Source organism: Antedon bifida, chromosome 5 (genome assembly GCF_963402885.1).
Source record: "Antedon bifida chromosome 5, ecAntBifi1.1, whole genome shotgun sequence".
Classification (NCBI taxonomy): Eukaryota; Metazoa; Echinodermata; class Crinoidea; order Comatulida; family Antedonidae; genus Antedon; species Antedon bifida.
In genome coordinates, this window is record NC_136230.1 from 25,354,186 (window position 1) to 25,368,801 (window position 14,616).

The 14,616-nt window shown below is 33.9% G+C and overlaps 1 protein-coding gene across 3 annotated transcripts in view; it reads left to right on the forward strand.

The window, feature by feature from the left end:
• Positions 1-14,616, forward strand: part of LOC144843649 (short-chain collagen C4-like) — a 49,421-nt gene that overhangs the window by 21,950 nt on the left and 12,855 nt on the right. Inside the window, exons 2-5 of one of the 3 annotated variants that reach the window (XM_078700532.1) lie at positions 2,579-2,676; positions 7,057-7,108; positions 8,134-8,232; positions 9,282-9,946. The exons of the other annotated variants lie outside the window; for them this stretch is intronic. Of the exons in view, the coding sequence (XP_078556658.1) occupies positions 2,614-2,676; positions 7,057-7,108; positions 8,134-8,232; positions 9,282-9,775 (708 nt within the window). The 5' untranslated portion in view covers positions 2,579-2,613 and the 3' untranslated portion in view covers positions 9,776-9,946. Of the gene's footprint in view, positions 1-2,578; positions 2,677-7,056; positions 7,109-8,133; positions 8,233-9,281; positions 9,947-14,616 lie in introns of those variants that run through there. 3 annotated transcript variants of the gene reach the window in all.

Here is a 14,616-nt window from a genome sequence, read left to right on the forward strand (position 1 = left end):
AGGCCTACACAAAAGCCCTCATAATAATGATGTGGGTACCAAGGGCTATGAAGCAGCACCAATCTGCGCGTTTTGCTTCCGTGACTATTTCAGTGTCATCGATAAGTATTAAATTAAAGCTCTGTCTACACTATCAAACTTTATGTGACAAAAAAATGTGATGTGCCCATAAATGGACATGATGATGTTATATCACTACCATATTGTGTTTAAGCATATCACTACCATAACTGGGCACATCACATTTTTCTGTAAAAACTATATTGGTAGTGTAGACAGAGCTTTAGACCTTGTGTCTACATGGTATTACATGCAGACACACTCTTCTCTGGTATTACTTATCTGTAATAGTGATTGCTTTTTCAATATTTAACCTGACAAGCACTAGTGGCTCCAGGAAAACTTTCTCCTGAAAATCTGTTCATTTTTTTGAAAAAACAGATGAATTATAATTTGAAGGTATGTTAGTGGGTTGAAGATTTAGATCGTTTGCAGTTTAGTGTTTATTATGAATATTTTGAATCTTTAGGTGTTTTTGGAGACTATTGCATGTTGTTGGTCCTCTGTGAGAGATCGATTGTTGTGCTTTTGTGGTTTCTTTCTTGGAAGATTGGAAGTCAGATGTAAATCTAGTATTATAATGATGAATAGAACTATTTAGATAAAAATAACAGATGTGTCGTTCTTATATTGTTTTCACATTGTTATTAATAATCTGATTTTACATTATTGGTGATCTTGACAAAATAAATAATATCAATCAATTAATTATATAGAAACTGCCATTTCAAAGATGTTTTTACATGGTTTTTTGATATGTTTGCCAGTGTACACTCATAATATAAATAATATCATGAACAAATAATATTGTTAATTAATATCACTTCCTGTTGTTCGTGTTATATGTAAACTATACTAATATTAAAGTTAATATACAAAGTTTCAACACAGATGTTTCTAGACAATACAACTAATAAATATTAATCGAAGTATATTGATCATAACGTCCAACTAAATATACATTGTGTACCGCAAACTTTATATCAACATACCTAACGATTGCTTTTTAAATATTTATCTGTTTCTGTTTGTTGTTTATTATTTAAATTATTTTGCATTTACAATACAATTATATTAACGTAAACATGGACAAGTCTCCTGTTGTTCGTGTTATATGTAAACTATACTAATATTAAAGTTAATATACAAAGTTTCAACACAGATGTTTCTAGACAATACAACTAAAGAATTAATCGAAGTATACTGATCATAACGTCCAACTAAATATACATTGTGTACCGCAAACTTTATATCAACATACCTAACGATTGCTTTTTCAATATTTATCTGTTTCTGTTTGCTGTTTGTTGTTTATTATTTAAATTATTTTGTATTTACAATTATATTAACGTAAACATGAACAATTCTGCATAACTTATATAATTAAATTATGTAGAACAATGCTTCGTGTCGCTCTTTCGTTAACAAAACTTTTTTACAGTTTCTAGATTTTTTTTTTGCGAAAGAAGCTGTTGGCCTCTTTTGGCATTTCTTGGCGCAATCAAGCCATTTGTTGTTATCCGTGTTTGTTTGTAATTTTAATTGCCGAAATTAATAAAATATAAATTAATAAAATCAACTATAGATATCTATTATCTATGTATTACAATATGTACCGTACGTTTAGAAAAAACTCGGTATCACTATGAAGAAAACAATTCTAAGCTTATATAAAGCTCCGTCTACACTATCAAAACTAGTTTGACAAAAAAGTGTGATGTACCCAAATATGATAGTGATGTTCCCAAATATTTTATTTTTTTATTTTATTCAATTTCTGCCATAACATAGAAAAAAACAAACAAAATATAAACGGCAAGGAAAGAACAAACAGATACTAAACACCTATGCTAGTTGGTCAACCCAGAAAAGAGCACAAAAAATTACATTTTACAATTAAAGCATCTTCAAAAGGCGACACACGTTTTCAACATCAAAACTATTTAAAAAATAAGTACTGAGATGGTTTAATAATTTAGTTTTAAAAGAAGTAACTAACAGAAATATCTAAGTTGCGAATTTCACACCGAGTAAGTTATTCCAGATTCTGGTAACAAGTGGGATATATATGATTGAAAAGAAGATTCTGTTCTGCAGCGACGAATATCAAAAAGAGTACCAACAGAAGAAGAACTACGAGTAACACGTTGTGGTTTTCGAATATAATGGTGATGGTATTGTTGGGCCAAGCTTTGCAAGAACCTAGACCCTAGTAATTCCGGGAAATTAATACTCAACCAATTAAAGTGACATTTTTAGATTTGTTATTTTGAATAGTAAACGAAATTTGGCCACCTTTCAAAACACACACTATATTATGTAACTGGAACAGTACACATATTTGTATTCAATAACTAAATCAGATAAGTTTTTAATTAGAAATATTATTATTTGAACACTAATTTTCAATATTATTAGAAATATGATTTTATTTATTTTGCAACACCTAGCACCAATTACTGACCGCGCACCTGTTGTTAGTAGGCCTATAATCAGTTTTACATTTTCATTACATCAGCTTTAAAGGTATACAAACCAACAACTAACAAGAAAATGAAGATCTTCAAAGGTACCGTCATTTTTGGGTATTGCCTGATTTTGCTAACTGAAGCCAAGGTAAGAACCTTAATCAAGATTATGACTTTTTATTAACTCTTTTTTATTAAAATTATTATAGTCCACTCAGACAGCGCTTGTCTGTTTATACTATCTACTTTGTCCAAGTACTCTAACTTTCACTCATGATAATAGTGTTGCCCCAGCCCGAAAACTGCTAAATTGTCTGGCTGTTTTATTTTATCGTTTTGATTTAGCTTTTCGCTTATTTTATTTTGTATCTCCATTGAGATCCAGCCACTGATACCCACAGCATTGTCATTATTTTCAGTAATTTGCCTTTGGATTTATTATATTATATTGTTATATTTTATGTAGTCTGGTTTATACTAATGGCTATATAATCACAAAATGTATTTTAGAGTCATATCAAAATTGTACATGCATCAGAGAAACTCCAAAACCCCCTATTAAAAAAAAAATCAAGCTATTTGCGATAAACCATATAGCCTAAAGCATGTTTTTCTGTCGACGTAACGTTACGACGATTTGAGTTGCGTTGAATTTTCACACCTCTCTGGGACACACGGACGTAAAGTGTTCCGAAGCAAAGGTCGGTTACGCATAACTATAAGAAAAATGTAGATCTTTAATTGTTTCGTCATTTGTGTCTGTTGTCTGATTTTGCGAACGGAAGCAAAGGTACCGGTAAGAATAATGCAGCATTTTGTTTGTTTGTTTGCCAATTCCCGAGGTTTAATATTAAGTGTAAACTTGTCTACACTAGCAAACTTTAGTTCGGAATCTCTAGCAAACGCTAAGTTTGCCAATTCCCGAGGTTTAATAAGTGTAAACTTGTCTACACTAGCAAACTTTAGTTCGGAAACTTTAGCAAACTGTAAGTTTGCCAAATTCCGAGGTTTACTACCGTACTGTGAGTGTAAACTTGTCTACACTAGCAAACTTTAGTTCGGAATCTCTAGAAAAACTTTAAGTTTGCCAATTCCCGAGGTTTACTACTGTGAGTGTAAACTTGTCTGCACTAGCAAACTTTAGTTTGGAATCTCAACTCTAAGTTTGCCAATTCCCGAGGTTTACTACCGTGAGTGTAAACTTGTCTGCACTAGCAAACTTTAGTTCGGAAACTTTAGCAAACTCTAAGTTTGCCAATTCCCGAGGTTTACTACTGTGAGGGTAAACTTGTCTACACTAGCAAACTTTAGTTCGGAAACTTTCGCAAACTCTAAGTTTGCCAATTCCCGAGGTTTACTACTGTGAGGGTAAACTTGTCTACACTAGCAAACTTTAGTTCGGAAACTTTCGCAAACTCTAAGTTTGCCAATTCCCGAGGTTTACTACTGTGAGTGTAAACTTGTCTGCACTAGCAAACTTTAGTTCGGAAACTCTAGCAAACTCTAAGTTTGCCAATTCCCGAGGTTTACTACTGTGAGTGTAAACTTGTCTACACTAGCAAACTTTAGTTCGGAAACTTTCGCAAACTCTAAGTTTGCCAATTCCCGAGGTTTACTACTGTGAGTGTAAACTTGTCTACACTAGCAAACTTTAGTTCGGAAACTTTCGCAAACTCTAAGTTTGCCAATTCCCGAGGTTTACTACTGTGAGTGTAAACTTGTCTGCACTAGCAAACTTTAGTTCGGAAACTCTAGCAAACTCTAAGTTTGCCAATTCCCGAGGTTTACTACTGTGAGTGTAAACTTGTCTACACTAGCAAACTTTAGTTCGGAAACTTTCGCAAACTCTAAGTTTGCCAATTCCCGAGGTTTACTACTGTGAGTGTAAACTTGTCTGCACTAGCAAACTTTAGTTCGGAAACTCTAGCAAACTCTAAGTTTGCCAATTCCCGAGGTTTACTACTGTGAGTGTAAACTTATCTACACTAGCAAACTTTAGTTCGGAAACTTTCGCAAACTCTAAGTTTGCCAATTCCCGAGGTTTACTACTGTGAGTGTAAACTTGTCTGCACTAGCAAACTTTAGTTCGGAAACTCTAGCAAACTCTAAGTTTGCCAATTCCCGAGGTTTACTACTGTGAGTGTAAACTTATCTACACTAGCAAACTTTAGTTCGGAAACTTTCGCAAACTCTAAGTTTGCCAATTCCCGAGGTTTACTACTGTGAGTGTAAACTTGTCTGCACTAGCAAACTTTAGTTCGGAAACTTTAGCAAACTGTAAGTTTGCCAAATTCCGAGGTTTACTACCGTACTGTGAGTGTAAACTTGTCTACACTAGCAAACTTTAGTTCGGAATCTCTAGAAAAACTTTAAGTTTGCCAATTCCCGAGGTTTAATAAGTGTAAACTTGTCTACACTAGCAAACTTTAGTTCGGAAACTTTAGCAAACTGTAAGTTTGCCAAATTCCGAGGTTTACTACCGTACTGTGAGTGTAAACTTGTCTACACTAGCAAACTTTAGTTCGGAATCTCTAGAAAAACTTTAAGTTTGCCAATTCCCGAGTTTACTACTGTGAGTGTAAACTTGTCTGCACTAGCAAACTTTAGTTTGGAATCTCAACTCTAAGTTTGCCAATTCCCGAGGTTTACTACCGTGAGTGTAAACTTGTCTGCACTAGCAAACTTTAGTTCGGAAACTTTAGCAAACTCTAAGTTTGCCAATTCCCGAGGTTTACTACTGTGAGGGTAAACTTGTCTACACTAGCAAACTTTAGTTCGGAAACTTTCGCAAACTCTAAGTTTGCCAATTCCCGAGGTTTACTACTGTGAGGGTAAACTTGTCTACACTAGCAAACTTTAGTTCGGAAACTTTCGCAAACTCTAAGTTTGCCAATTCCCGAGGTTTACTACTGTGAGTGTAAACTTGTCTGCACTAGCAAACTTTAGTTCGGAAACTCTAGCAAACTCTAAGTTTGCCAATTCCCGAGGTTTACTACTGTGAGTGTAAACTTGTCTACACTAGCAAACTTTAGTTCGGAAACTTTCGCAAACTCTAAGTTTGCCAATTCCCGAGGTTTACTACTGTGAGTGTAAACTTGTCTACACTAGCAAACTTTAGTTCGGAAACTTTCGCAAACTCTAAGTTTGCCAATTCCCGAGGTTTACTACTGTGAGTGTAAACTTGTCTGCACTAGCAAACTTTAGTTCGGAAACTCTAGCAAACTCTAAGTTTGCCAATTCCCGAGGTTTACTACTGTGAGTGTAAACTTGTCTACACTAGCAAACTTTAGTTCGGAAACTTTCGCAAACTCTAAGTTTGCCAATTCCCGAGGTTTACTACTGTGAGTGTAAACTTGTCTGCACTAGCAAACTTTAGTTCGGAAACTCTAGCAAACTCTAAGTTTGCCAATTCCCGAGGTTTACTACTGTGAGTGTAAACTTATCTACACTAGCAAACTTTAGTTCGGAAACTTTCGCAAACTCTAAGTTTGCCAATTCCCGAGGTTTACTACTGTGAGTGTAAACTTGTCTGCACTAGCAAACTTTAGTTCGGAAACTCTAGCAAACTCTAAGTTTGCCAATTCCCGAGGTTTACTACTGTGAGTGTAAACTTATCTACACTAGCAAACTTTAGTTCGGAAACTTTCGCAAACTCTAAGTTTGCCAATTCCCGAGGTTTACTACTGTGAGTGTAAACTTGTCTGCACTAGCAAACTTTAGTTCGGAAACTCTAGCAAACTCTAAGTTTGCCAATTCCCGAGGTTTACTACTGTGAGTGTAAACTTATCTACACTAGCAAACTTTAGTTCGGAAACTTTCGCAAACTCTAAGTTTGCCAATTCCCGAGGTTTACTACTGTGAGGGTAAACTTGAATTAACTTCAATTCGAATTGACAATACCTGATGTTATTATGAAGCATAGTTTATAGTAGCAAGCATCTTTTCCTAAATTATTCAATACATTTATATAGTGTACTTAATTTTGAATATCAGATTCAAAATGTATTGCTGCTACCACTTAAACTTCGACGACAAATGACATGCTGATTTATATAGACTTTGTGACAGATGTGACTGTTTTAACTTATTTTTAAGTTACCGGTAGCTCACTAACTTGAGCACGCGACTGCAGCCATGTATATCGCCTTGTTTTGTTGTATTTCCAACCTGTGGCGATGTTCATTGCTGTTTTTTTTTGGACGAATACAATAACAAATTTAATACAACATTAAATAGTTCATTATAATAAATATAAGCCACATTTTTGTGCATTTGAATTTTTGCATTGTTGAACTGTACGCATCATGATTTGCTACTTCATACACTACAACTTACATGCTTAGCTCGTAGCTATTGCTTTGTAATTTATTGTTTATTTTTTATTGTATTTATTTATTATAGATATATATATATACCGCAATAAATAAATTGTATGTGTTAAAAGTTTTTCTTTCATTTAACACTTTAATTAATATGTCAACATCAGCCTAAACTAATTATTATATATTTTATATTAATTATTATAAAGGCCAATGAGAACAAGAGTGGAGCAATCTGGAATTTCTTTTTCGGCGGCAAAGGTAGGCTTAACCTAATCTTCTGATGATTAATTTAGTAAGAGCAATACTATTTCTTGTATTTGAGATATCTTAATAGTCTACAATAATAGTTTGGTTAAGTTTCACTATCTTCAAAATTATAGTCTAATGAAATTAGGTTCATACTCTTTCAAGCATGGGACAAGGATCAATTAAAAAAGATAAATGAATAAGGCAAGAAATTGAGTTTACAATTATAATGGAAAACCAAATCTATGACCAACTCTGACACAAACCCAAACATTTTGATTGATAACCAGAAATTTATCAAGTTAACAACTTATAGCAAAACAATCAGCCTATCAATGAAATCCAAAGACATTGCAGACAGAATTATAACAGGATGACGAGCGTTTGGCCGATTCAAAGACATCCTTGCAACTATTCAAATACTAGGTTATAATATATAATAATGTGCCTCAGAAAGAAAATGTTCGACCGGCCATGCATTATTCTCGCACGGAAAATGACAGCAACGTGGAGACTAACCGAGAAAAAAAACAAGGATTAGTTAACTCAGTATGCTACGGAATGGAGAATGCTTGGCATAACAATAATGTACAAGATACCATGCAAAGAAATAAAAGAAAGATAAAAAACGAGAGACCTGCTTCAAGCAATTGATACAAATAAGTGGTGATTGACAGGCCACGTTGCAAGAATCCAGGAAAATAGATGGACAAGCAGGATTACGATTTGGCAACCATTGATAGGGAAAAGAAAAGAGGCAAACCTCAATACAACTGGTTGAAAAAGAGAGAAGAAGATGGAGAGCTTTGTAAGAGAGATATGTCCTGCAGCGGAATGCCAAAATCATGAAGAAGGGGATTCGAATAAAAAGGACGAAACGCGTAAGCACAGCACAAATTGACCAACCACAAACGATAGTTGGTATAATCTGTCGATTGTGATTGAATAATTTACTTGAGTTTCGCGTAGGTCCTCATCGAGTGGGATTACTCAAATTTATTTCGGTAAATAATAGTATACGTGTTTTTTTTGTACAGAATTTTCATCAGGCATCAGTTTGGCAAGTTCCAATGTTGTGTATACTCATTGGGGTCGGAAGGACTGCGGCTCAAAGTCTTCAAAAGTCGTATATGTTGGTAAGTGAAATGATATTGGTCGTGCTCAGGTTTATTTACCTATCCGATAATTGATCACATGAAACCAACTTAGCGGGTAAATAAACTAAGCAGGAACGGGCCTATTGATTTAAAACCATGGCTATAGAATTGATCCTGTTTGATTTCAATCCCTTCTAAAACTAATACACAATAATTCTAAATCATTTTAGTGGGCCATTATTGCCTATTATTATTGTGTAGTAGAATAATATTAATTAAAAGAAGTTTTTAATTTAAAAATTATATATTTATTTGCATGAATTTTATGAACTGTATTACACCAACATCTACATTCACAATATATGTAAGACATGTGATTTATCTACATTCATCCAAACCCAGAAACGAAATTATGCTGCACATCTGATTAGATCCGATAATGATCGGATGACGAAAGAGCTATTCTTCCAAGATGACTAATGATCGAAGCGTGGTAGAAATACGAACACGTTATTCAAACAAGTTCTAGATAATGTTGGAATGGTCAGACAAGCCTTCATTAACAACTCGAAGGCCCGCTTATTTTGAATCGGCATTTATTTATTATATGCCATCTAGAACACTCTATCAGAGTTACAGATTACATTTTTATATTATATATTCAACATTTACATACGCATTTGCTCATTTTACTCACATTTTTTTACTGATATTCAGTTTTATTTATTTCCCTTGACCCCGACCTGTCAAGTGTATCCATTCAGTCCATCCATTTCTTCCTGAAGCATAGTTTTAACACACTAGTATTACTGTCTATTGGCCTAAATAATATAATACATGTCTTTCTCTACTTTATTCATACAGATGTTTATAACTTTTTCTTATACAAACATAATTTTAATTGTTTCACAACTATAGTATTTATATTATATTTACATTTATGACAATACACAGTAATAACTTACTAATCTATTTACATACTATTTTATAAAATATAGGCTTACAATGATTCATTACAATTGCCCTTATATAAAATTATGATAAAAGCAACAGACCGCGCAACATTCAACATTTTGATTTTTTTAAAGGATATCTTGGCGGCGGAGGAGACTATACAAATTCTGGAGCTGGTACAAACCCACTGTGTTTGCCATCCTCACCAGATTACAATGATCAGTTGGTGGCGACAGGATCTGCCCGGGCTAAGGTATTTGGGGCCGAGTATCAAACAGCGCCAAGTGGGATAGAAAAATATGCTCCGTGGGGTCACCTATATCAAAATGATCCACCGTGCGCAGTATGTCTGGCAAAAGGCAGATCAACAAGTATGATGATCCCAGCTAAACGAACATGTCCTGGAGGCTGGACAAAGGAATACGAAGGTCTATTAATGGGTGGTAACACTGATCATAAAGCCGCGCATGAATTCCTGTGCGTCGATGGCTCTCCCCAATCTAGAGATGATTCCGCTAAAAACCATAACGGCTTTTTGCTTTATCCTGCCGTCGGAGTATGCGGTACACTCAAATGTCCACCGTATGTAAATAACCGTGAGTTACCATGCGTTGTATGTACAAGATAAATAAGTACTAACTGGTATCTTGTTTTTGATTTTGAGGCTACAAAGGCCTACTCACTGGATACATTTTCTTTAACAAATGATATCAATTATTTACGGTAGATGACGCTATTGCTTTGTGTAACCAAATTTAGCGTATAGTTGGCGAAATAAAAACAGAGGTTAAAACTGAAATGGCTTCACGAGTTATTTATTGATGTATTTTGAACAATAAAACAATACATATTTCAAGAAACAATTAATATGTACTTTTATTATACAACATTCAGAATAAATACATAAAGTAACAAAAAGAATATCAAATTGAATGGCTATTAAAAAACGACTACGAGAGAAAATAATTAATCATTTATTGCACTTTCCGCGTACCATACATCATTGTTATTTTTTAAATTAAAATTACATACGCTGTGTTTCCTAGTTGAACAATCAATGTGAGGACCAATATGCCGTACACATTCCAGTATCACTTTACTTCTGGTAAAATTCACAAAACCCTGAATCAACATAGTACAGGACATAATAAATACAGTTTGTCTAAAAACACGAATATTTACTTACACTTTAAGACGGACACCTCTGCCTCGTGATTTTCCAACGGGTTGAACGGTTAGCCTCAACAACATACGTTTCTTGTGTAATCCAGCCTGTTGATACACGTAACCATCATGAAACGAAAAGACCTGTTTAGATGGATGTAAACACTTTTCAGTATAATATGTTTTTTTTCTGTGTTTATTTTTCAAAACAGTAAAATGCATTCTATAGATTTAAATCCAGATTTTTTAGTCAAATTTACACACAATTGTTTAAACCGCGCTAAATAATGATAGTTAGTTTTGTTTTTTGTTTTGATTATTTACTTAATTCCACTTTCCATTTTATTTAGTTTTTTTCTCGAAACCTCTTGATTTGTATATAGTTCTGGCCTACAATGTGAGTAATAATCCGATAAAATCAGCATCATCAATAATACATTAAAATTATCTTTACATCACTTAAGTTTGATTCTCACTAGCGACGCAACGTAACGCAATCTACGCAACGTAAGAAAATGCCCTTCCAATCATTGTGTTTACCCCCGCCTGCGTAAAATCAAACCTGCGATTTTTGCAGCACTGTTGCGTCGTTGGTTCCCACTTGTGATTAGGCCTACGCAATACATCACTTTGATTTGATTTCACACAGGTGGGGGCAAACCAAATTATTGGAAGGGAATTTTCTTATGTTGCGTAGGTTGCGTTACGTTACGTCGATAGTGGGAACCAAGCTTAAGCCACTAGTTATTGGCAACTAAGTAAGATACTGATAATGTTATGCTACTTAAAACTTACCTTAACTGTGTGCGACTACATTACCGTGTGTCCTATAAAGAATTGATCTTCAACTTTTTTTTTATTACATTACAGCACTGGTTCCCGTTACTGTATCCTGAACAATGTTTTATCTTGCTTGAACAATTGATTTATTTCACTCCATTGACACCGGTTTTGATGGTTTGTTGAACTTAATATAAATGTATATCTCTCTATGACTCAGTTATTATTATTACTACGAGTACTGTTTCCAATTTTTCACATTTTAAAGTGACCTTTAAGGATAATTTTTTTGTTTACATCGCTAGTCTACTCCATGTTTCGACCTTCCTGTTTAGTTTTGTGTGTGTCTGTGTAAACAAAACCAAATGAACCTACCTACTGGAAATAACAATGATAAACAAAACCGATTAGATAATCAAATTTTTAATCCTTATTCATCATATGATAAACATGAACAAAATCTCAACCCAGATTCCTATTTTTTTTCTTCCAGCCAAACAAATTGTGAATACTACCAACCTGAACAAATCGCCTGTCTAAGTGAAAGTGACAATCATAAACAAATATTTTCTTCCCTCCATATCAATGCCCGAAGCTTACTACATAATATAAATAACATTCAAATATTATTAAAATCCCTTAACCATAACTTTGATGTAATTGGTATTACAGAAACTTGGTTAAAGGATGATAATCCCCTAGCACAAATTGAACACTATTCCTTTATTCATAAGAACAGACCTGGGAGGGCTGGTGGAGGTGTTGGCTTTTATATCCGAAATGGTATTAAATTTAAAGAAAGGGTCGATCTACTATCTGATAGTTCCGTATACGAATCACTTTTTATCGAAATTGAAAGAAAATCTGGGAAAAGTATTATTGTTGGTGTCATCTACAAGGCCCCCTCTTTAGATGCAAATAACTTTATTGAATCGTTTGACGCCTTATTAAACAACTTGTCCAGTGAAAACAAACATATTTATTTATTGGGGGATTTTAATATTGACATTTTAAAACATCAGTCCAATAATCAGTCAAGACACTTTGTCAACTTACTATTTAGTAATTTCTTCCTTCCTTTAATCCACAGACCCACCCGTATTACACAAACCTCCTCAACGTTAATTGATAACATAATTACCAACAATATTGAATTCCCTAATAATAATGGACTGATCTACAGCGATATTAGTGACCACCTACCAATTTTTAATATTACATCACTTTCTACCAATTCACACGACAAATGCCCAAATTCCCCAAAATCATTTCGTAAGATCAATAACACCACCATAAATAACTTTAGAGAAGAACTTGAGAGAGTGTCTTGGACCGATATTTATTTAACTGACGATCCTACCCCTGCATTTTCCTCCTTTGAAACAAAATTTAAACAGTTATTTAATAAGCATTTTCCATTTGAAGATCGGGTTAATAAACATAAAAAACTTAAGACTTGGATGACCAATGGACTCATTACTTCCGTCAAACATAAACATAAACTGTACTCTAAATCTCTAAAATTCCCAACTAATAGAAATATAATTGAATACAAAAAATTTCGAAATAAACTAAATTCTGTAATAAAAAAAGCTAAAAAGGATTATTATGAAGATCAATTTTACCAAAAAAGAGATGACATTAAAGGTACTTGGAAAATTATAAACACCTTAATTAAAAAACGTGTAGTGAGTGATCACGGTGAATCTGTAATTGACTGCGGGGGTAATCTTACAGATGACCCTACTACCATTTCCAACCACTTTAATAATTATTTCGTAAATTGGGCCTAATCTCGCATCAAACATTAATACTTCTAATGTAAACTATAAAACTTATCTTCCCCCTCCTATCCTTAATTCTATATTTCTCAGTCCTGTTATCAGCGATGAGATAATCGACTTAGTTAAAAATTTCAAAAATGACAAATCCCCTGGCATTGATGATATAAGTCCATCTATTATCAAACAAGTTATTCATCAAATATCAGATCCCCTATGCTATATTTTTAACTTATGTTTATCAAACGGTTTCTTTCCCGATAGTCTCAAGTTAGCAAAAGTTACCCCGATCTTCAAATCCGGTGATAAACACGACCCTGGAAATTACCGCCCCATTTCAGTACTGCCAATCTTCTCCAAAATTCTTGAACGTCTTATTTATGACAGAACATATACATTTCTTCAGCAGAATAACATATTATACAAAAATCAATTTGGCTTCCGTAAGGATCATAACACATCTATTGCACTTCTTAAATTAACAAACGAGATTGTACAAGCATTTGAAAAAAACAAATTAGCAATTGGCCTTTTTATCGATCTTTCCAAAGCATTTGACACAATAGACCATGATATCCTAATGACAAAATTATTTAATTATGGAATCCGTGGCCCTGCGTATAATCTTTATAAAAGTTAAACAATCCATATCCGATCTCCAACCCATTACATGTGGAGTCCCTCAAGGATCCCTGTTAGGCCCTCTACTGTTCTTGCTATTATATAAATGATATTTACCGATCCTCAAATTTACTTGCATTCCTTTTATATGCAGACGATACCACCCTCCTATATACTGACACAAATTTAGACTCGCTCCTTAAAGTTACCATTGATAGCATACCCAGCATCCTTGATTACTTTTCTGCAAACAAGCTCTCCGTAAATTTTAAGAAGTGCAATTTTATGATTTTTCGGAATTCGCCCAAACCACTAGTAGGATGCCCAAACCAACTCCAGTTTGGCACTTACCAAATACCATTAGTGAATAAAACAAAATTTCTTGGGGTCTATTTAGATAGTAGATTGACCTGGAAAGCCCATATTAACGAAATCGAAAACAAAATATCTAAAAGTTCTGGTATTATTTTTAGACTTTCAGCATTTATTCCTCAAAACATCCTTCGTACTATATATTGCTCCCTTATTCTTCCTTATCTCCACTATTGCAATATTGTCTGGGGGAACACTTATCCGTCGTACCTAAACAAACTTCTTTTACTACAAAAAAAATGTATTAGAAACATTTCAAACTCGCCTCCAAGAGCCCACTCAGATCCGTTGTTTGCATCCCTTTCCCTTTTAAAAATTTACGATATAAATTGCCTTCAACAATGTATTTTTGTATACTCTTGGTTAAATTCCCTAATCCCCGCTCAATTTCAACCCCTGTTCAAATTCAATTTCAACTATCATAGTCATAACACAAGAACCTCAAATAAAATACATATTCCATTACACAAAACACTATCTTTCCAACATAACATTCAGTTTTCAGGGCCAAAATATTGGAACAACTTACCCAAACACATAACTGAATCGCCAACAAAAAAACATTTCACTTTTAAGCTAAAAAGGCATCTATTATCCACATATAATCACTGAATCCTAAATAATATTAATTCAAATTTCATTGATATTTTCAATCGGTTTTTTTTGTTTACTTTGGTTTTTTTTATGATTTTTTGATATTTTTTATTTTTTGGCAGCCCACCACAAGTTTACACTTTCTGGGGTTCGCCTC